This window comes from Diuraphis noxia, unplaced genomic scaffold, assembly GCF_037042655.1.
Source record: "Diuraphis noxia isolate RWA-SAM2 unplaced genomic scaffold, SU_Dnox_SAM2 contig0003, whole genome shotgun sequence".
Taxonomy (NCBI): Eukaryota; Metazoa; Arthropoda; class Insecta; order Hemiptera; family Aphididae; genus Diuraphis; species Diuraphis noxia.
Window position 1 is genome coordinate 36218105 of NW_028301713.1, and position 25608 is coordinate 36243712.

Sequence of the window (25608 nt, forward strand, 5' to 3'; positions counted from 1 at the left end):
ATTCTGCTCATCCAAATATATTATTATTAAATGTAAAAGAGATCCTATGTGAAACATTTCTAAAAGTTTAAAGATAGAATCATATGGCTTAAATTCAAGAAAAACAACTGAAAAGAAAAAGTTAATACAATATATTTTTTTTTTTTTTTTTTTTTATTCAAAAACAATCTGTACAACAAGCACATTTAGTAATTTTGATATAGAATATATACATAGTTTATTTAAAAAAAAAAACAACAACTTTTAAGGAAGTCACCCATTGGTAACACCTAAGAACTTATAGTCGGATTTAGATCACTTAAGGAGATCTCGATTCCAATTTCGTTTGAGCCTGCGAGGGGGGTTACCTGGGATATGCAGTGAAGCCATATCTTTAATGAGAGGATTAGTACTGGAGTTGAGTTGGGAGTGGAAACGGTGGTAGTGAATTTTGGCGTAGTCATTGACATTTGTAACTTTGAGGTCGTTGTGAAGTGAAAGGTTTGTCATGTACCATGGAGCACCAGTTAAAGTACGTAGGGCAATGTTTTGGAAAGATTGGATGGGGCGAATGTTTGAGGGTTTGGCCATCCCCCATATTTGAATACCATATGACCAGACAGGTCTGATCATTGGATTATAAAATAACAATACAATATATGAACAAAATAAATGAAAAAATTGAACGACTGCCAAATTTCAACTTGACAATTTGTGAAAACTGTATGTATAGATGTATAACCATTAACCATACACAATTTTGATTTAGTATTTGTAATTTAATTTAACTTAGGTTATTTGGTTGAACTATTTTTATATACAAATTGTATCAGGTATTATTAGTATTAACCAAATACCAATACCTGTGAAGCATATTGCCTATAGTTGTGTTTAGGTTGACTAGCAATATTATAAACGTATCAACCATATTCAGGTATATTCTATACGCTTCTAAGTCTGTATAAAATTCGAAGGAAACTGTTATCGGCTTACAATAATATTTCACCGATACCTGTAGTTGAATAAGTTCATTACAACGTGACAGTACTATCAAAATAAAAAAATCATCGGAATCAATATTCGGATACATAGAAACCAATTCAGTAGTTTAGAAACACTTCGGTGATCGAGAACCAACTCTTAGGCGTCAGTATAATGATATAAATCCCCCATAGGGTATTCGAAAAGGTCCGTTCTAATCACAAATATTATCGCAACGTTTCCGATCTTCCCGTATATTGTGTGACCGAATTAATACTCACAATTTGTTGCACCCGACAGATGCAAGCACCCCTGAAGAAGTGTATTTTCCACCTGGCGTGGTCACCGGATACACTGCCGACAACCGACGCCATCGTCCCGTTGCAGGAGTATCTGGATAGCCATCTGATCTCACTCAACATGAACCTCATACCAAAAAACTTCCACAAAGTGTTGAACGGCGTGTGGGAAGTGACAGTCTACGAGCTGGGCCACCAGATGGACGGTGGCAGTGGTGACACAAAGATGTCCGGTTTCTACGAAAGGCTGTACGAAGCTTTGGAACTGCTCGTAGAGTTCTTTCACGCCGAAGGCAACGGGCTTCCGCCGGAAATTTTGACCGGAAGTAAGTTTTGACCATTTTGACTTCATTATCACTGAAGTATCATTTTAATATAAATGTCTCATCCAAGAAAAGTGCCTTATTTACAATCATATAACAATAAAAAACGTTACTTTGTAATATCGCTCTATATAATTTATTATCTTTACCTATGCGATCATACGAGTATATTACCAGTAGGTATATTGAATTTCTCATCGTGACAGTCATGAATCAAGATTTACTGACAGACAACCAAAACCAACGCAATACTGCATAATTATAATTTTATTACGATATTGTGCTTATTATTTACAATTTGAAGCTTTAAATACGAGGATTAATGATTTTAAATACTTCAATAATACCGTTTTATTTTAAATGCCATCAATATGACATTGTTTATTTTTATGCGTTTAAAATACACAAATTGACCTTATAGACAGTATAAATACCAATATTTTATTATCATAATATTATATTTTACTACAATAATGTAAAACAGATAATAAAGTAAGATGCGTAACATAATATTATATAGACGAGAACACGTATAATAAAAATTTTCTGATTGCAAAATGTTATGATGATTAATAATTATCATCCAACCGAGTGACTTTGAGTACACTAATCGTTTTCGACAGACGTTTACAGGGCCGTGAAGCAGAGACTAAAACTGCACAAAACCGACACTGACACGTTGATTGAACTGTACTACGAAGATCGGTTGATGGAACAGCAGAGGGTGAAAGAAGCAAACTATGGTGTGCTGTCAGTGCGAGCGTACTTCCATCACGATTCTCTGTGTGTGGAGGTGCTGAAAGCCCGTGACGTCATACCACTAGACCCGAACGGTAATCGTCATTTTACCATTCACATCTAAAACATTCTTTTTTTTTTTTTAACATGATACTAATAAAAGCAATTTATGTTTAACTCGGACACTTTTCATGTTTATTCAAATGTTGATATTTTTAGACGTGCTAAAAATCTATAATATGTGCTTAAATCTTAAACACCTATTTTCTAGTACATATTGATTTTTACTTAAAAGGTGACTTGTTGCACAAAATTCAAAAAAAATTTTTCCTACGAGTCGCTACTATCGGTTTATTTTCTAAATCAAAATTGAGAAAACACTTGTAGGTTTAAACTGTTTTCCTTTTGACATAAAATATGATCGCTGAAAACATGATAATCCAGTTAACGTATAAGACTTTTATTACAAAAAACATTTAATATTTATTTTACAGTATAATAAAAGACATTACCTACAACCAAACATTTTTGGAAAAATAAAATTTATTTATATTTCTTAACTTTATCATTTTTTAAGTTTTTTTATACGTGTATTTTTTATTTCATATTTCAAAGTGGAATTTTATTCAAATTATTTTGATCTAAAAATTTCAAACTTTGGACAAGTAGCTTATATGCAATTATAGAATTTAAAGTTTTGACGAAGGGAGTATTGGGTTGACATTGTGTGGAGTACCCCTGCACTAGTCCAATCATATCATCAAAACTTTAAATACTTTTAACTCATATACTATACTCGTCCAAAATTCAATATTTATACATCGGAACACTAAAAAATACTGCGTTTTGAAATAAGGAATTAAAAATGAATAAGTTCATGAAAAAATGTATATAAAATTATAAATTATTTCGATAAATATCTAAAAAAATTTTGAAAAAAACGTTATTCAACAACTTAAAATTATGTAAATAAAAATATTTCCAAAACTATATAGCTTATTTGAAACAACGAGTGTATCTCGTAGGTCACCCGCTATAGATAATTTTAAAATTCCTAAAAACAGAATTTTAACAAACGCACAATATTTATTATTAAGCTCGTCAATTAAGCGAGCCTACATAAAAAATCGCTGCCATGTAAAATAACGGTTCACACAACACTTTATATGGAACTAATCTCCTCTCCCTCCCCTTGTGATGATTACAGGTTTCAGCGACCCGTTCGTCATCGTTGAGTTGTTACCCAAGTCCATGTTCCCGTACGGCGCGGAACAGTACACCGACGTCAAGAAGAAAACACTGAATCCACTATTTGACGAGTGTTTCGAATTGTGAGTGTCACACGCGGTGATATGTACCTTGTAATATAGACTATCGGAGACTGGAATTGTACAAGGATAATTAATTTTTTATTTTTCCGTAAACGAAACCAAAAAATTAACAAACAGATTTTATTTTCAATATTTAATGAACGTTTTAAGTGTTTTTTTTTGTTTTGAGTAACTCCTCGGTCGAAATCAATGTTTAAAGTGAATTCACTCACGTACCTCATAAATATAAAAAAAACCGTGACTTAAATTTTTGTAAGACATCTTTTTTCTCTAACTCTCAAAAATTAAAATAGGTGTTGAAAACAAACCCGAAAATTCCATTAGTGTTCCAGTATCCGTGGTCTCGGCTCTATAATAATGTTATATCGTCGAACCCATATCTAGTAACTATACCTAGTAAAGATGATTATTTTTTTCACAATGTTGCAGTGCCGTTTCGATGGACCAGTGTCGTCATGAGTCCGCCATGATTCTGTTTACCGTCATGGATCACGATGTGATAACATCCAACGATTTCGCCGGTGAATCGTTCCTGTCGCTCAACTCTATACCAGGCGTTCTCACACCACTGCCCCACGACCTAAATGCCATCGATAGAGTCGACCTAATACTCATGCACCAACAGAACAAAGGTAAAAAAAAAAAAAAAAACCAAAGAGAAAAAAAAGTTGGAACGAGAGGTTGGATTCACAAACGTTATAGATTACAAACCTTATATGGCCAAAAGTTCCTTGTCCAAAATGGGTGGGTGTCAATTTTAAAATTTTTTGAGAATAACAGATGCGTATAGAAGTATTAGATTTGAAAAAAACGTTCACCGCTTAATAACGTTAGTTAATTTTACATTTATAAAATATTAATATAGCGATGTTACATTTGAATAATAGCTAGGTAGATATTTTTTATAAAACCCAATATATATATATATATATTAAAAATAAATATTATGTGAGAATGTACCTATATATAATATAAATTTTATCATATATGTTACCGGAAATGTTGACATTTTAGGAAATGATGACAATTCCTAAAATCGTAAGGAAATGATATCATCGCCTAGGAATTGTCATCATTTCCGTAGTTTATTAGGCAATGTTATAACTAGGACCCGGAATTTAATGATCTAAAAATATATTTTAAAAAATTCATAAAATGACATTTATTAATTTTTTTTTTTTTTTTAATTATATTAAAAATGTATATTTTACTGTAAAAATTGATAAATATTGTTTCGATACAAATTATAATTATTATAAATTAATTAAATAAAACTACCTATATATTATAATCCTTTACACTATATATAGTAGACACTATCGAACTAATAATGCTGTCGAACTCAAATAAATTGAGAAACGGAGACACACGGGTATATAAAATAAACTTAAATAATTATTTTATATATCTGTGCGGAGACATGAAATTATATCAAAAACGGGTTTATGTCGATTGCGATAACCGATTTTAAATATGCATGTGTGTCCCTGGCATAAAACAGTAAGTTTGGTGTCAACTGTCAATATTTTCCGAGATCTAAAAATATCAGGTGGGGAAATGACTGATATCGATAAAATGGTTGATTGAAAAATGTCATGGATATCGCATATCGCAGTATTTATTAAATAAAAATGAGTAACTACGTTGCAAATCATAAAAATATTTTAGAAAGCTTAAATTACATAAATTAAAATGTTAAAAAAATATTTGTTTATTTATTGATTATTTATTAAGGTGATAGTAGATTAATTAATAATTGTTTTTGATAAAAGTAATATATAAATTTAAAAAAGTGGCATCTTTGCCTACTATCGTTAGGAAATGATAACATGATGATGGCGATGATATCATTTCCTTCCGATTTTAGGAATTTTCAACATTTACTAGGGATTGTCATCATTTCCTAAATGTCAACATTTCCGGTAACATATATATTATTTTATTACAATATAGTCACAATAATAAATTTATGATTGAACGACGATAGTGGTCAATGTCACGATATCGTAAAATGTACAATTAATACCATGGGCCCTAGATAATAAAACAATTTTCTATCATTCTGTGATCATTCAAAAAGAGGACAGTCCACCACTCCCTTCTAAGGTCTGATGACACTAATGATGACTGGAAATGACCTATGATTCTGGGATGCTAATATTTTGCTCAATTTAGTGTTCAAAATGAGAGCGAATTATTAAACTCAGGTCAACCTTTCATATACAGATTTTGTTTACTCCTGTGGTACGAAATCGTACAGGTCAAACGTCTGCACTAACGATCCGCGATGCTGTGAAATGTTTAGACCCAACGGATTTCCCAACGTCGATTACTTTTTATCCAAATAGGTCTGTTAAGGCACCAGAGCACTAACTTCTATACATATATATATAAAAAATGTAACGCTGAAATTGTTAATTTCCAGTGAGTGCCCATCATAGAGTTATATATATATATATATGTATTTTTTATATATTTAAACGAAATTACATACTACACTGCTTTGTTCAGTGGTTTGTGTTCAATGTAAACTATTCAGTTTAATATATTTTTTTTTTTAGATCTTGGAAAACTGTTTTGTTTTTAATATTATATATTTATTTATGTAATAAAAAAAGTATGGTAAAAAACTTAAATTTAATATTTAGTTTTAAATTTAAAAAAAACCATATAAATACAGAGAACACTTTTTTTTTTTATTGATCTTGAAATTATTAATAATTTCTGCTTTGACATCTAAGGCCATTATCATTATATTTAATATTATACTGTAAAAATAAAAATAAATATATATATATATATATATATATAAAATACCAACATAAAAATAAATAATCACAGTTGTTAGTTTTAAAAACTTAAAGTAATTAGAGAATTTGTATTGCTTTGAAAAATATGTGGTGATTACTTCGTTGTCTGAACCAAGACTATGGAAAATTTTTTGTACAAAAACCAAATGTTTTGTACGGTATGGTATGTAAGAAAGAATTAGAAATTTCTGGTAACATTAAAAGTTAGAGCTCGGATTTCAATACTTTTACATAATTATTTTTTTATTTTTTTGGAATGTTCTTACACAATGTTAAATATGTTTCAAGTAATCCATGTTTGCTTAAGTCATTTTCTCATACCCATTATGACTAAAATAATCGAATTCGTTAAAATAGAGATATGGTATTCCGTAGTATAAATAATTTTTATTTTGAACCATAATATATAACACCAGGTAATGTGGTTTTAAATTAGACCAGGCTGAAATTTAACTTTATGTGACAACAACCAATAAGTCGATTTAATTGCATACAACTTTTTCGGAGATTACAGTGTAATTCAATAGTCCAGTGTAATACAAATGTTATTTGTTAAATTTAATTTCTTACAGAGTGTACAGAGTGCAGTGTACTTAATATTAAGTATGGTAAATGCCTTCATAAATTATAGGTATACAAAATGATACACCAAGCATGCTCATCTCCTATTGTTTCTTTAGTAATGCAATTATTAAAAACTTGATTGTTTGAGTAGGTATTTAAATTTACTTAAAGACAATAACCTAACCTAACACTATTTATAACATTTTATAATACTTGTCTGATTTACCATATTTGTCGTGTGTTGCTCCCCATGTAGGTCATCCAATTCTTCTCACCTTGGAAGCCAGGCACGAAGATAAGGTTGCGCAGGACTTTGTTAAAAAGCAGAGGGTCCGCACCACCAACTCATGAGGCCCGCAGTGTCTTACAGTGACAGCGCTTACAGGGTGTTGCGTCTCGGGCCTCGGCGAATCGCCCGAGTCTTGATCGCCATCGTCAACATCGACGAGTGCCACATCTTCTTTTGCATCGTGGTCGAAGTACGACGAGAACATAACACTATTTTTTAAATATTATAAAATAATATATATTATAATTATGATTAGTATAACGAACGTGGCGATGAAGAAAACTATTTTAAAGTTTTAACAAAAAATTTCACGAATTTAATGTATATTTCGTTCACTACCTTCATTGTACATAACGATTTTATTGTTGTATAAAAAATTATGACGTGCGGATATAAAACTACGTGACAATATTATTATTATATGTTTGCACACGAATTTCGACGTTGATCTCGAAGCCACAGCTTGCAGCCATTGCTCTCATTATTGCCTGCTATACTATAATATGTTATCATCATAGTACACGTCCACAGTTTAGAATCTTCATAACTCAGTGATTTCGATAATTTTTGAGAAAAAAATTTCTTATAAATACTAGTACGATGATTAGCAATTCAAATCAAGTTAACGAAGCTACAATGGTTCTATTCGTAATGCGTATAATATTCATACAATAATTATACCTATTTACTATAATATTTAAACTCGATCCGAATAACCTAAATAATATATAACATAAATAAATAAAAACAATATTATTATATTTTAGTTGACACGTTTAACATTTCAACTAGTACTAAAAGACAATCTATATTGGTTTTGATCGTGCCGAGTACACGATGTTTACAAGATCATCATAATATTTTTTTGAATACTATTATTATTATATACTTAAACAGTAGGTCTACTATCTATCGCCTATAAACTTGCAAAATATTAATGTTCAATTTATTTTCTCTTGTCGTGTTATTATTATTATATTACAAACTATAATACACATATTATATTTTGATTTCTTTAATAATAATATAATATTATCGATATATTTAATAATAATATTATTATTATCATTATCATTATTATTATAACTGTAATAATATTATACACAACAAAATACAATACTACTGTAAGCTGTATTTTGGTAATTATAAAACATGCTGTAAGTGTTTACAGACCTAAAATATATGACGACCAATTTTAATATTACGATTACCTCAGCTACAATATTATAAAAATAATATTGCGTACATGATAAGATATACCATAAAAATTTAACTTCTATGAAATACTGTCCCGAACGTTCTAAATATTATTTATGAATATTAATACATTTATTTCCATGTGAAACTCTTTTCATAAATTCAACAAAACCAGGTAAAACAATATAAAGTTTTGCGTGAAATTTGTACATTGATTTTTTAACACACCTAATATTAATATATATTTAATGTTTAAACTATATGATTTAACAATAAATTACTATATTAGATCTACACAATTTTATATTTTATCAATTTTGATGCACGTCATATTTTACTAACCTTTCTTTTTAATCGAAAAAGTAATACATTATTATATGATATATCGAATGCTTACTTCAACCCTGCCCTGATAAAGTTTAGTTTTCGAAAAATGTTGAAGTATTTTTAAATATTTAAAAAATGGTTCTTGAAAACTTTTGCAATATTTTACTGTAATAGGTAAGTATATTATATTATTATTTATATCCGGATCGACCGAAGTATTATTTTCTGCACAAATCCGTTTAGAATAATAATATATTACTAATAAATTATGACATGAATCCGTCGTATTAATTTATGCAGATTGCAACAGAGATACCTTACTTATAACTTACTAATGCTAAGTGGTGCATATTATTTTCTAATAACCGATATTCTTAATCACATTTTATTTTCCGATTGCATATTTTTTTTTTTTTTTTTAAATCGTTCATGACCCCATCGATTATGATCATTATGGCTAATGATGTAGAGGGCTGGTTGGTTCAGAACACGTGTTAGTGTGACTGAAAAGAATAATAACTAAGAAATCAGGTGATCTCCGGACACCCATCCCGGACCTAGTGGCACCGATGGGTACTAGCTGGTACCTACTCAGAATACGTATGTGCCTGAAGCCTGACGCCGTGATACATGATATATTAATTATTATTTGCGTACCTATAATTTTGTCAGTTTTTCCTGTTGCAATAATTCAGAACTAGACGTCTCAAATAATAATAATAGGTATATATTATTTATTCAGGACAGCATAATTTTGGTGATCTGTCGATATACCAATTTACAGACGAAATGACGCTAAGAAAATAATGCTCACGTGACTGTAAAAGTTTAACAGTTAACAAATTATTAGGCTCTTATGACGTCATTATTAGTGTGTGTTTACGGTAAACATCAATGGCGGTGCATGATCCGGTACACAGTAGTTGGGCGAAATTAACTTTCAGTGATTCGACCGTCAAAAAGTAGACAAAAATTAATCCCTAAAAATAGCCGTACAATGTTGATACATGTATGGGTGTGAGTACGAATGACGTAAGTTTATACTATATAACAATAATACCTTATCAAAATATCAAAAATTTTATATTTTCAAATGATACAAAATGTTCCAAAAACACGGAAAATCAAAACTAAACATATTACTTTATTCTAATAGTAAATGGAAATAATACAAAATATGTCTACATTGATAATGTTTTAAATATACGCTATATACTATTAGGTATATCTATCAAATATCAAATAATAAAAAAATAATTCTATCCTCTTAATACGGAAAATAATGCTCATGAAATTTCCTACAAGGCTTATAATACAATGTTCAATTATATCATGTGTCCAAGTACAAAATAATAATAATATTAAAAAAAAAAAAAATACAAATGCGTAAAATGAACACGTATCAATAATATTATTACATTTTACTATTCTATATAAGATGACGTATTAATAAATGTAATAATTTTTAAGATGCACTTACGTGTAATTATAAGAATAATAGAGGAGTGATGATATGCGTTCAGACGATAACTTGAATAATATATAATATTATAATATGTCGTCATTGGGCATTACAATAATTGTTATAATAATAACATTACAATTGATTTTTATTTATTAATCAAATCATATTTTTTTGACCAAGACTAAACATAACGCTGAACAGCGGCTTCAACAACATCTCTGTCCTATGTCTATGTTGTATTAAAATCTATTTTATCTAATTATTATATTATCATACTGTGCGGTCGGTCGGCCAACGTGCACGCAATAGTATCGTTTAAATCACGATTCAATTCAACTCGTCGTAGTTGTTTTTATATAATTTGGAACGTATTGCGTTTTATTCGATATAATATTATGTGTGGACGTTAAATGAGGGTGTATAATGTATCACCAAGGTGTCTTGTAAGAGAGTAGAAAAAAATCATAGTCAATCCTAGGTAACTATGCGTAAGGACCAACAAAATAATATTGACGGTTTCGAACCACCGTCGGGGTGACTTCATCACGATGATTGGATTTAGGTGGGAAGATGCTGATGAGCTGATGGTGCGTTTATGATATTGAAGAGTTGAAAAATCTTCAGTAGAGCGGGTCAAGGTCGTATACGTTTTTGAAGCCCTCGACCGACGATTTCCTGTAGTACCGAATTATGACTTATATGCATACGTAACATATGCAAACAGCGTGATTTCATCAACAAACACTCATTATCTCTATTAATTTTCATTTTATTTCCCTCAACAAAACGGTTTTTACGTGGTACTCTCAAGTCTTAAAGATAACAACGAAATTCGACATGCATCTCACATCTAAAAGCTTATTATTTAATATTATCATTTTTCGATATTTTTATATAAAATTTAAAATATAGATTTTCAATGAAAAAATAATATTGATAGTCCACCATCATAGCAAATCGTAAACATTATTTGATTCTCTTTTTCAGAAAAACACAAATCTATGTACTTTCCTACCTAGAAAATGTGTGAATGTTTGCTGTTGAAATCGTCCTGTAACCATGTCGTACCACTAAAATAGTCGAATTCCAGCAGTAAAAAAAAATAATAATAATAAATTTAAAGCGATCGTGTACGAATTGAATCGTGAATCAAGCGCCTATAACATGTGTAAGAAGTTCCATCATATAATGGTGAGGAAAAACAACTATTTACAAAGATTTGAAAAAAAAATAATAATAATCGAATCTATCTGGCCGGACGGAGGACGTCAGTGAAGCCGTCCCGAGTACGCCGACGAACCGGATGAAAACGACACAGGAAACTTAGACGGCTGACCGGTGCCGGTGTGGAGCCTACCGCTGCCGAACACGTCCTGTTGCGCCGTCCTGTACTTGGACCCGATGGCCGCCTGCAGCCGGGACGTCAGGTAGCACAGGATCATGGCGGCGACGAACAGGAGACATCCCAGGACCCCAGACAGGGCCAGGAACGTCCCGCAGTTGTTTTCGGACGCGGTTGCAGCACCGTGGTAGTTGTCCTCGGGCATGATGACTGTATACTCGATGTTCTCCTTAAACTTGGCGAAGTTAGTCGCGTTTCGGTCATCGACAGCTGACGTCTGCTGCTGCTGTAACGCGGTCCCATTCCCGGTGCCAGGCACATGCCTCCTGCGCCTGCGCCCGTGTCCGGATGGCTCGAACAAGTCCAGACAGTATTCCTGAAAATCACGATCGCGGTTATAGTTGGAATTTTTTATCAATAAAATCTAGTATTATTATGACTAGGGTGCCGAATACCCAAAATATTGTTAAACCAGAAGCACCGACAAAATTAAACGTATAAAAATGCGTATTCCGAAATATAATATACTGTCTATATAGTTTCTCTGGCTACGTCATGAATTGAGGGTCCCATACTTGCTTTTATACAAAAAACGTTGAACTCTTAAAACGCCACCCAAAAACTCAATCTTATTAGTTATTGAAGGGCAAAGTGTTGAGAATTTATAACAATATAATACTTTGTAAAAACATTACCGTTAGAAACTGCTTTCATAATATTTTATAAATATAATCGTTTGTAATCGATATACGCAAGAAATATAAAACCATTATTATTAAATTAAACGAATTTTTTTTTGTTTTTTGAAGAAAAAAATGATTTTTAATTGTGTTGATATAGTTCTAACAAAAATTCTGTTTCGAAGCTGATTAATATTTAAAATATTTCGACTAAAATAATTGTTGTCGTGTATCATATAAGCTTATCCCAATAATTTAAAAGCCGTATAAAACCAAGTAAGTCTTATTGTTTTTATACATTATGTATTAGCATGTACTATACGAATATTTAACAACAATATTATAACGAATCGAATAAAAAAAAAACATAAATAAAATAAAAAAAATGATATGACTACAAGAAGAAAATAACAATCTATTTCAAATAAAAAAACTCCCCTCTGTGTAGTATTATTATTGGTAGGGTTCGGAAGTTATAGGAGTTCCTTATTGTTCTGTAATACTCTCGAATTATAGCAGACCAAGTTATACAATGTTGAGCTTAAATGTTGAAAATTAAAAATGTATATTTTGCATATTTCGTTGATTTTAATCGATTTTCGTATATTTGTATGCATATTTAATATTTTCTAAAAAATATAAAAAATTTCAAATTTGTATTTCGTATATCAAAAATAATGAAAATATATTTGTTTAACTATTTTTCAGTTAAATAAAATCTCAAATACCAATTGGTTACGCGCCATATTTTAGTTTTCATTAATACAGTTTTTTTAAATATAAGTTTTTAGATTTTTTTCGTGTATATTAATAAACAAGTAATACACTTTTAATAAATAAATAAATATTCTTTTTGCATATTTCACATTTTTTCATGCATAATATTTGTATGCATATTTTGCTTTGCTTTTTTTGGCTCCTATAACTTCTGATTCTGAACCCTAATTACTACAATAGGTTCCTCGTTAGAATTTATGATTTTTATTCATACAATAATATTGTAATTCAACAATTAATTTAAACTCAAAAAGCAAAATATCAACAAAAATAAATTCACTTTGTTTAACACATATAAAACGATCTACGAAAGTATATAAAATTATACATATTACAGTTATAGTGTATTATTTATTTACTTATTAGTATTGTTAAAATTTAAGTATTTTTGAATGGACATAATTATATCCTCAGATATGAGTATACATCACTAAAATCAACGTCGTCTACTCTCACCCTAGATTCCACCGCATTCCGAAATCGTGTCGGTCGTTCAAATTTAACGGTTTTTCAATATAATATTATTATTATTATGTCCGAATGCCAAACACAGAAGCGAAGCAGCCGCCCAGCGTGTGGCCACTCGACGAACGCTATTGACACGAGACGAGGCGAGTGGTGTCGCAAACCGAGTGGCAACTGTGTAATTTACGACGATCGCGATGTGCATATACACACATTACAATATTATTATTTTAGGTACACGTACATGCGTACATTACAACCGGACAAACGTCACTGTCCGTGCGAAATGTTGACACCGGCAACGGTCGTCTCGAATAGATCGTAAAAAACCGTAGACACGCACATCAGACGGATTTGGAATTCGTAGAAGAAAATTAATATACACGCAGACCTCGTCAGAGACAGCCGTGTACATAAGTCTCATCCGTGCCACAAGCACTTTAACAATAATAATTATAACATAGCAGAAGGAGGAAGTACCATTGAATTACTAATCTCTTGCTGTCGCACACATGTAGAAGGCAGTATATAATGACATGTAATAATAAACAACGCACCATAATATTAAAATGCGATTTCCGAGCAGCTTCAACCACTTCACTGAGACGTATAAATATAGTAACATAGGTAATACAAATAATACAATGTAATATTATATATTCATATTATGTTTACTGTATGATATTCAGTCCCATGTGTGAGCGTTAAACTGGACATTGTAATACGATAATAGTATATTATTAGTGGAGATAACCTATGATTATTATTCGTATTTTTCGCTTGTAGAAAAATAAATTGTAATTACATAAGTATATTATTAAATTAAAAACGTGGGTAAAATACAATCGCTATTAAGTTGGTAATAATAATAATTTAAAACGAATAGGTATAATAAAATTCAAACTTTGTGAGTTTTTACCTTAGATTTTTCAATTTGATTTTTAAAAATATTTATCCTTCATATTCTCAGTCTCTAAACATGTTAATCGATTATAAAACTTAAGATGGTGAGGCTCAACTTGGTTATTCTATAACATATAATTATCAAAACGAATTCGGACGCGATGTCACGTTAAAAACATAGGAAATCTGCAGCAAACATTGGCATGGTATGAATAGGGGTTTTAAATTTTGCGTCGGCAGTTGAAAAGCTATAAAGTGCATAGGATAGGGTTGGGTGTCTTACCGGCTGGCAATCGTTGGCGTCCATACACGCTTTAATCTGCGAGTGAATCCATAACGTCGATCGCTCTTTCATGGTGCTCAACAGGAATGCCTCAAAGTCCAAAAACACTTCGTTGTGCCTTTCCCTGTACTTGGCCGGCTGGTGCGGGATGATTGTCGCGAAATCTCGGTTCCGGCATCTATAAACATATTAAAAATAACAAAAAGTCAAAACCTGAACATTGTTGACGGTTATAATGAAAAATAATTCCATCACCGCCATCTTATAGAATATTGATACTATATTCACTATCGGTCGTATAGATAGGTAGGTTTATAAAGTATAATATAGGTTCCACGCTAATACACCTATCACTGTGTCACTAGCAATTTTATGTGCGTCTAATAATAATATGTCCCCTTCATAATAGTATTTTAATATTTTGTCCCGATTCCCCGTGTGTGGTTTATTAACGTAACATTATAAACGTTTCTAGAAAATCAATAATTTTATCAAATGAAAATACCAGGTATGCGAAAACTCGTGGCCCCGTGAACAGCGAAAAAAAAGGTCACCCGAATTAAAAAATTGAATTTCATTTATTTAATATTATGTAATGGTTCTCAAAATGTATTTGGTCAAGTGGAAGTTTCAACGTGTTTTGCTTAACACCGTTTTACGTTGGTAGTAATATAATCTTATTTTATTATGAAATTTATTAAATCATTAGTTTTTAGTATAAGCATAATATTATGATGGTATACCATCATAATGATAAACCAACAAGTCAAAATCCAATTTGAAATAGAATAATGGTGTCGTGTGACCCGCTAATAACGACGTATGTATGCAATTTAAAGCCGATAGAAGAATGTAAAACGTGTAATATATTATATCCAAAAATAAGGAACACAACGTGGTAATTATAATAAAATTGTGGTTTTCAAATAAGGTATGTAATAATTTTCTAAAATATATTATTTTAATAAAATATATTATAAACACTAATGCGAAAGACTAACATATTTTCCAAGCACGATTTTTTCATTCAATAGTGTTTTTATTTAAATTATAATTTTTTGATTGTTTTAGTATAAAGGACTATGTTTAAAAATTCTTAATTTTTAATCATTTAAATACTGTCCTATTTACTGTAATATACAGATTTAAGCTTTTTTAAGTCATTGTTAAGCAGATAATTTGTTTATAGTACACATAGTAACTTTTCATTCAAATTTCGACTAAAATTTTAAATATTAAAATATATATAATATCATCTACTCAACCATATAATATAACATTGTAAAATTTGGTGATCTTATATGAAAAAAAAAACGTTAGTATCGCTATACAGAACAATTATTATTTAATGGCATAGAAAATATCCTACATTATATTGTACTACAATAATTGTAGTGTATAATATATAGTTTTAAATGTATGTTTGTATATGGTGGTTTTTATCTCTATTCTTTTATCTCGCCTTTTATTCATTATTCGCCCCAAAATAATGGCAATTGTGTTATTGTATATTCATTTTATAACGGCGAGCCTTAACCCTGGTGGAAAAGAGGCGCCATTGGTCTAGAAACGTAGATCGTAATTTATAAAACTTCTGCCAAAAGTTATTTGTGTTTAGAGTTACAGTAACTATTTCGCTTTAATACATTTTTTTTTTTTTGTTGATGTTAAAAACTGACACCGACAACGATGGTCCACCGCACCGAATTAATAATCTCTGTTTGGAAAACGCTGTAGACCATAGAATATAAGCCCATTATTAATATTATTATAATACGTCCCGTGTTCTAGTTATTAAAATATTAGTAAAAACGTCGAAAATTACCGTCATTATTATTTCACTACCTAGTGTAAAATGTGTACCGCTACTGCGTGCAACATAATATAATGTGACGTCATTGTAAATAAAAATAAAATACCTAATTATTACTTCCAACGATTTTGTAGTCAGTGGTGATAAAGAGGACTAAGGTCACATTGTTACGAATGTGGAGTGAAAGATTATTGGCGTATCGAAGTATACAAAGTATAAAATATTCCTTTTTCGTTAAAAAATATAAATTGACAGGTAATAAAATATGTAGGGCTGGCAGAGTCGATACAATTTTTGAAATATTCATTAAAAAAGTAGTAGTAAAATATTTATTTGACTACTATTTAGTATCTACCAAAATAAGCAGTCCGTAAGTATATTTAATGTATCAAGTGTAGAAGAACAACTAGAACTATAGAGCAATATATATATTCAAAAAGATATCAAAATTAGCAAACAATTATTAGTTTTGCGTATGTATCCAAATAAATATGAAGTTTAATTAATATTATTTATATGCAATTTGCAAACTTTTTAAGGCTTTTGGCATAATATTTACAATTGTTTTTATGAATATCAAACATTGGTCAACTTTTATAAATTTACGGATATTTTTTTTGTTTTTATTATCAAGTATAAAAGTTTTTATTAATCGTAATTCGGCTTTCAAAGTATTATTTGTCGAGTATTTATTAATTTTTATCTATTTTAAAGTAAATTATCGACTTTTCTTTTTAAATTTTTTTTCGTCACTAATTTAATAAAAATATGAGTTCACTGATCTGTATTCACTCTAATTGGTTAATCTGATTTTTTGTGAATACTTTTTATTTTTTGCTTTATAAATACATTTATTTCATTCACAATTTAACTAAGTTCTAAAAAAATTTTATCTTCAACACTTACCCATCTTTTACAAGAGCGACACTACCAGATACATGAGCGTTATCAGGATCTGGAGACACAGACACTTCCATCAACTTGACAAACTTCCAAGCTAAACGGAAAACAAAGGTTAGTCGATCAATTATTGTTATAATCACAGGAGAGATAATGGAATTACGGCGCATTTGCCGCGGAAGGTTACCTTCTGTGCAAGGAAATAATAAACATAATATTTTCCACATGGTGGACTTTTTTAATGAAAGCAACTTTTATTATTTCGAAAATTATCAACTTTTATTATAATTTTTTTTTTCTACTGTACAATTGTTGTCAACTAAATGGTCTAAATGTGACTCTGTGAATATTTATATCACCCTTATTAATTTATTCTTATGCTCGTTTATGAATATTAAATTTTATTTTTTACTTTAGACAATCTGCAATAAGCTTATGAAATTAAAAATCTGACTTGTCATTTAAATATCAAGTTGATAACACAGTTTTAATAACAAACATACCTAATGGTGAACAAATTATATAAGTACACTTTTGAATAGTGAAATAAAAATTTAAATAAAAAAATTAATCTTTTAGGAATAAAACGTTTTTACTACCTACTTAAATAACCATTTTTTTTATTACGTATCAATGTTAAGTGCATGTCGTATTTTATGAGCAATTTTCTTCTGGAACCGTATACGCGCTATTTGTTCCGATTAGTTGTCAAGAGATCAATATTTAAACTGAATTTATTGTTATTACACTCATCAGAGATGGTTTTTAACCGAAATGCAGAATTAGGTACACGATGCGTTTACTTTCTATACAATAACATAATTAATTTGACCGGGAAAAGTAACTTTCGATCAGCGTTAGTGGCCGCCGTATCGTCCGATAAATAAAATTAATATGCCTATTTGACGGATTATCTTCAGGCGTTTTCTTTTCTTTATATTTTTATTTGTATTTCTTTTTTTAGAGGGGGGGGGGGGTAATTTCCTGTATAACATTCACGGATATGGTGGTGACATATTAATTTCAATTATTGGGTTAGCTGTAGGTCATCATCTGGTACAATGTCGTCGGCCAAAATGTAGTACAAAAAAAATATAAAGATTTATTGTTTGATGGTAGATAAAATTGGTAAACACTATAATTTTGCAGATTAAATCGCAAAGTGATGACACGCATAGTAGCCAGTTAGTTGACATACCCTACACCGTGATTGTTATCGTAACGATTTTCCAAAATGAAAAATAGCTTTATTGATATCGTACGACATAATGGGTAGAGGTGACGTTGTTACATAAGATATTAAATGTGACACATACTCGGAGCGGCCTGAGCGGGCCTGAGTTTTGTAAAAACGAAAAAAAATTTAGAGGTGGGTTATAGTCTAAGGACATATAAGTAAAATATTTTAAGCCTATGATATCGTTGGTATTGTATGAATAAGATGATATCATTCACTAACCATAGGTACGAAACCCATAGGTAGAAAAATTCCAAAGTTGAGCTGAGCTCATATTTTGGATATGGCCCTACAGATGACGTAACTGTGATCTTGGCTTAATTTACCTCAATGTGGTATATTATTTTAGATAGCTATTTTAAATGTCATTATAATTCTAAAACCATATACAGTATAAACATATGTGACGTATTCGGAGCGCGCCAAGATATAATTTCATACTTATTGGGTTTTTATTAATTATATTTAATCATTGGATATAATAGCCTATTATGACAGTTGTATGTGTCATATTTTAGTGTTCACCATAATTATATGGACTCTATACTGACTATACTGATATTCAATCAAGATAAAAATGCTTCAAAATCCATTACCTAACCCATATAATAATATAATAATATTATATTTTGTGTGAGAGAAGACTTTTGACTCTGATTAGTTGGTCGTCTAAGTATTTTTTTTTTTTTTTTTTGATTAAAACTATAGGTATAAAATATCAAGTAAATAAATAAAAGTTATCCTATTACGTCTGTTCACAATACCTAATCAAGTTTAAATCTAATCATAGGCGTGCGTAGACTTTGACCGCAGAGGGGGCCCTTAAACATTTTTCAAAGATTCTTGTACTAATGATGAATGCTAGTATAGTTAAATATTTAATTGTTAATTTTATAAAATATTTATTTAATCCAATACCTATACAAATATAAAAATTAATACAAATAAAATATAAAGGTATTAAAATACATAATTATAATAATGATAATTTGAAACTGAAACAGCATAGTTTTAGTATTTATTAAAGGAATGCCTGATGCCGCAGGAGGGGCCGCTGCCCACCCTCCCCCCCCATGCTTCTAATTAAACATTACCTAAATTGTTTAATTCGTCACAAAACGTAAGAATCGCAGTCTTCTAAATTTTCCTAACGTCCGCTGACAAATAAATCACTCTGCGCATTGTATATACACAACTTAAAACCTATACTATATTAAACAAAAATATTTATATATACCTGAATGTGGGTTGATCCTGGCCCGAAGCTGAAGTTTGGTACCGATGGGCACGGCCTGGTCGACTGGCAGTTCGCTGTTATGGCTCAAGTTCGTCAATCGAGCCGGCGCTTCCTTGTATAATGCTACCTCGTACTCGAGTCTCCCAGGCGTCTCTTCCACGACTCCAGACACTCGTGCACCGTGTGGGCTGTGCGCAAAACGAACAATCCGTTAAGTCACACAATATAATACATTGGATCGCACTTACAATCTTAATCGTGTAGTTAAGGTAGGTCAATTATAAATTATAAAGGTATTATTCGCATAACTGCATAAGTGACTATAATCACTAATACTATTATCTTTATAATTTTGAGCGTGTACCCTAAAATATTTATTGGCATATATGCATATATGGTGGTAACCTCGTGGTTTAAAACCACTGTTATATAATATATTTAGGCATATTATATAGTTTTCAGCACTACAATATTAAATCATGTAATATATCATAGAATCATATTGACATTTGCCCACGTCGGTATAATTTTACGGTACCGTGTAGAACGCGTATTACATGAGTCAAAACATTTATTGTGCCCTGAAGCCAATCGGCAATCGAATAATAGAAAAATGTTCACTCACACACATTGCACTATATATTATAATATTTCGCTTCGTCGCGTTTTAGTGTGTCATCTTTCATAGGTGTGTGGCAATTGGGTCAGTAGGCGAAACGACCGGGCGCAATAAAGATGTCCACTGAGGAGGAAGCGAGCGCAGTACCGTGAAAATGTGAATTTAGGTTTTAGTTTTTTTTTTTTCGCGATCACGTTCGTCTCGGCCATATTGTTTATTTAAATATCTTCTTCTTTAAGTAAACACACGCGCGCGCGCGCGCGCGATTACACATGTATCGCATATTATATAGGACACACGAATAATAATGAATAATGATTGATAATAATACAAATAATAATGATTGTTTTCTTTTCGCTTATTCCACCGAAATGTCTATAGATATCTCACAGAAAAACTTGTATATAATCTGTATTGTATTGATGATAGAGGGGATGTATATGATGCCCACATATACATATATATAAACTCCGTTTATATAATAGTATTGGCATGTGGTCTCAAGCATTTCCCAAAGTTTCATGACTACCGGATGAATAGTGTAAGAATGTATAAAGGACACAGAGACATACATTCATATTATATACAATATACATATATATAAATATAATATGCTTAGTTACGTATTGTCTTACAAAAATAAACATTTTATTGGCCATCTCGTTTGTTGTACATTTTTCTGAAAACAATTTTAGTCGACGTACGTTTAATGCAATCACGCTGTACGTTTTTGAGGTTGTTAAAATGTACCTATAATTGTAATTGTACAAAAAAAAGTAATGAAAAAATAACAAGCAATCAGTAATATTGTATAAGAACAAAATAAAGATAATCACTAAGACTTCAATATATTTCTCTTAATAGTTACTATAAAAATCATTTTCTAGATATTTTTATAACTTTATCATAAACGCATGTCTTTATAATTCTTTTGTTAATCTTTTCTTTTTTTTTTTTTAATAATAAGTGAATAATTTTTTTGCACAAACAGTTGACATTTATATAATTCAACTCTTTGAAGGAGTTAAAATAATGACACCTACGTTGCAAAATTGTCAATATTAAACGTTACCCCGGTTTTTGTTTTATATCTAATTTACGTGACTATTATCGTACTGATAGTACCTAAATAAAACTCACATCAAGCACCTAATTTAACATGAATTATATTTATTGTTGTTAAATCCAATAGTTTACTTTTTTTCATTAGGAATTTTTTTTAAACTTTACAAAATAACACTTATTAAATGAAAATCGTATACAATAGTTTTTACGGTGTATTATTTCATTATTTGTAATCACTCATTACATGTAATGCGTACTATGTACAATTATTAATAAATAAATATTTAATATTGTTTATAATAACGAAGGCCGACAAATAATTGTGACGGCTTTTTAAGTGATATTCGTTATTGACGTTGTCGGACGCAGTGCATCTTTTCTGCACAATATCATATTATTATCATGGTCGAGATAAACTGGTCCATAAAATAATATACCAACACAGGCACACAGCTGACACCAATCTTGATCCACAACTCGAAATCGTTATGGTCGCTGAGCGTCGAAATTTAATTTGATTAATGGCTGCAGCAACAGTCGTATATAGGATACTACGTTGTTATAAAGTCATTTAATGTACTTATACTTTATAGTCGTCGGCACCGTCTCGTCGTTATTATTATTATCATCGTCATCATCGACCGTCGCCATCGCCATCATGAGTAGGTATATCGTTATTCATAAGTATCTCTGTTGTTGTACATAATATTATATAGGTACACAACAAATATACACACACACACACAATCGTCGTCACGGTGTGTACCAACCATAGAGTAAAGAATATAATATACCGACAGACTTACTCTACATACGTCCCGACAACAGTACTAGTATTATTATTATTTAATAATAATAATAATAAAAGAAAAACGTAACGACCGAGACACAATAACCGAACTATTGATATCGGTCAGCGTGTATGTACATGTTCCTATGCGGAATACGCGCATAAGGTGTAATACACGTATCGTACCGTAAAATATAATAATATATAAACACAGCGCCCGTATTACACATTACAACGAGACCTACTGTTCGACTACACCGTTACACCAAATCGTTTCTACAATGTTCGTTCAATTTTTTTTTAAAATCTTTTTCGTTTCAAACGATCGCCTATTCCCGTCGCCGATCCTTTCTCTGTCTCACCACTTTTATGATAATAACATGAGATTATATTATTACCTAACCTAACCTAACCTTCCTGTGGCAAAACGTATTTATTATTTTCGATTAAAAATCAGCCTTATTCATATAAATAGTCCAACAAATTATTTTTTTGAAAATTTCAAAAAAGGTTTAAATAAATTGTAATTTTAAGCCAGTAGTTTTTGAGTATTTTACTTAATGTTAAAATCCATGGTAATAGGTTTTAAATATATGGGGTCAATGATCAGGGCTGGACCGAGGGCCTGGAAAGGTGGGCGCCTGCCAGAGGCCTACCAATTAGTTTATCCATCAATACTGTATATTATATAAAAATTATCCGAGTGCCTATAATATTTATTTACTAGATAACCTACAGGAAATATTACGTCTATTTTATAATTTTTGTAAAACTATTTCAATGGACTATTATCATTACTTTGATAACTCAAAAGCTACTTATTAAAATGTTGATTTAGGTAGGCACATCAAAATTGTCTGCTTAACAATAATTTACAAAACAAACGATTGTCGTTTGAAAAAAGAACATTGTACCATCACACAAAACTTCTCATATGATTTATAAAAAAAAAAACTAAATAGGTAATTAAAAATATGGTCCTTGAGGCTTGAGTGGTTTACTTAAATTTCCAAAAATTCAAAATTCAATAATTATTTAAATAAAGGAAATAATCGTAATTTGGGTTTGACATGCTTGATAAGTTATGCACCTTGTGACTATATACATTTCAGTTTGCATCTCCGTGTATAGATATCAAAATTAATCAAAATATTTTAAATTTCTGAACTAAGTATCTACTGCATATGTCGTTGGTGACATGTCTTATGAAAAAGATGAACATCTGTGTACCGTCTATTCAGCGTTTGTGTTTACATCAAACGCGTCTTTTAAGGGTATTCATTGTATGAATTACACTTATATTTTTGTAAAATTCTTTATTTGAATAAAAATAAAATTAAAGCCTCAAAATATGATTTAAATCTAATATTGAATCAGTAATTCTTATATATATTATTTTAAGCTTTTTAAATTTCTATGCAAATCCAGCCACTGCGAGTAAATTACCAAGAGAAATATCATTAAAATCATTATCGTTGAATCGTGATAATAATATAATATATAACTCATCAAAATATGTAAAAAGTAAAAAGAAAAAATATTGTATGTACTTTTTAATCTACAATAAGCTGCATTCTTATATTATTATAGTTGCAATTTATATGATTTCAAAATAGCCTTCAAACATTTTGGCACCAAAAATTAAAGTACTGAAATAACGCGCCTGTATGTGCACACCTTCATTATATTATATATTATTATAATGACTTGAACGTGCATTCGCAGATCTGTTATAAATTTGATGACATTATATAATAATAAGAATATAGATCGAATGTGGTCGTATTCTCGTATTATGCTATATACCCACAGGTATACCCACATAATATAATAAATGGGTCGGTAGCAGCGTAAACGCATCAGCGTAAATAGTACACCTGTGCAGAGTTTTTCAACGAATCTATTTCATTTCTCTTAGGTACGCTCATCCGATATTCTTCAACAGTGTGTTTCAATATCAAATTTTCGGTTATCGTTTTTTCCTCTCCATGCGATACACCGCGCACTCGTGTGTGTTTTTCACACCTGTTTAAACCGTATTCTATAGCGAAATTCGTATTTTTTTTTTACATCCGAGCAATTAGATAAAGTCGTCAAACACACTACCTTGTGTGAGAATAATAAATTATGATTTCATAAAAATATGTGATGGGTTGACGCGTGTGCGGTATTTAAAAAAAAAAAATCGCATACCACGTCTCACGATTATTGCGAATAACCGCATGGCCGCTTCTCGCACGCGTGGCAGACAAAACCTATACCATCAGCTATATTTCTAACTTACCAGTAAATTGTAATAATTTAATATAATAGAATGTATAACACATTATGTAGACTTACAAACTTCCGGCGAATCCGGCGGCTTTGTTCTCGATCACCGTTGGTTCTGGTGGTTTGCACATTATGATCAGCTCTTGGTCGGACATCATGACGACGCCGGGGAACTGCGGAAACCACACTCGGACGTGCACGAAGCCCTGAAAAACACGATTATGGCAAACATAATATTAAAACGACGACAGCAGGTATAGATAGTCTACAAAAAAAATATATAAAAATCAAAATTCAGATGAGTAGTTAATTAGAGATAAGTACTTAGTTTAGTTTAATGAGTTATTTTCCACCTAGAGTTGACAGACATATTGCGAGGTACCCCTGTTTCACTTCACTCTATACTCATTAATAATACTTGACATACTTATCAGTTACAACTCGATTTTTATACATCAATGTACCTACTTCAAAAACTATTCTGCTTACTAAAATGAAATTAATATTTTCATTAACTTAAATAATGCTTTAAATAATCACCTGGTTTTTTCACAGAAGAATTTAAGTTTAAAAAATTTGTATTTAACGTGTTAAAAAATAATAGTAAGAACATATATTATAGTATATACTAATGAAGTAATTAATAATATAATAATTAATGATATTATGTAAAAGTACATGCATAATTAATTGAATGTACCTATCCATTTTTATTAATGTCGTAATAACGGTATAATAATACCAGTATACCACTATTATTTGCATATCATCAAACTTTGCAATATTTTATGAATAATTTTTCATTTTTTCCCTAAAATGTCTATAATTATTTGATAATTGGTAGTAATTTTAAGTAGGAATTTATTTCTGAGGTATTTAACTTGTTGTCAATCTTTTTCGTAGTTTTGAACACGGAAAACCAC

The 25608-nt window shown here is 30.5% G+C and overlaps 2 protein-coding genes across 4 annotated transcripts in view; one reads left to right on the forward strand and one right to left on the reverse strand.

Annotated features, from left to right (window-relative positions):
• The window catches only part of unc-13-4A (BAI1 associated protein 3), a 173478-nt gene extending 164764 nt beyond the window's left edge, over nt 1-8714 (forward strand). For all 3 annotated transcript variants that reach the window (XM_089223563.1, XM_089223564.1, XM_089223565.1), the window contains 5 exons: nt 1261-1585; nt 2206-2415; nt 3528-3651; nt 4081-4283; nt 7282-8714. In XM_089223563.1, the coding sequence (XP_089079689.1) occupies nt 1261-1585; nt 2206-2415; nt 3528-3651; nt 4081-4283; nt 7282-7376 (957 nt within the window). In that variant the 3' untranslated portion in view covers nt 7377-8714. The remainder of the gene's footprint in view (nt 1-1260; nt 1586-2205; nt 2416-3527; nt 3652-4080; nt 4284-7281) is intronic.
• Nucleotides 8715-9962: 1248 nt separating this feature from the next.
• LOC107161690 (uncharacterized) overlaps nt 9963-25608 on the reverse strand; it is a 30860-nt gene continuing 15214 nt past the window's right edge. The window contains exons 4-8 of the mRNA XM_015508200.2: nt 24755-24891; nt 19941-20128; nt 17473-17563; nt 14754-14931; nt 9963-12021 (exon numbers count right to left, since the gene is read on the reverse strand). Coding sequence (XP_015363686.2) covers nt 11572-12021; nt 14754-14931; nt 17473-17563; nt 19941-20128; nt 24755-24891 — 1044 coding nt within the window. The 3' untranslated portion in view covers nt 9963-11571. The remainder of the gene's footprint in view (nt 12022-14753; nt 14932-17472; nt 17564-19940; nt 20129-24754; nt 24892-25608) is intronic.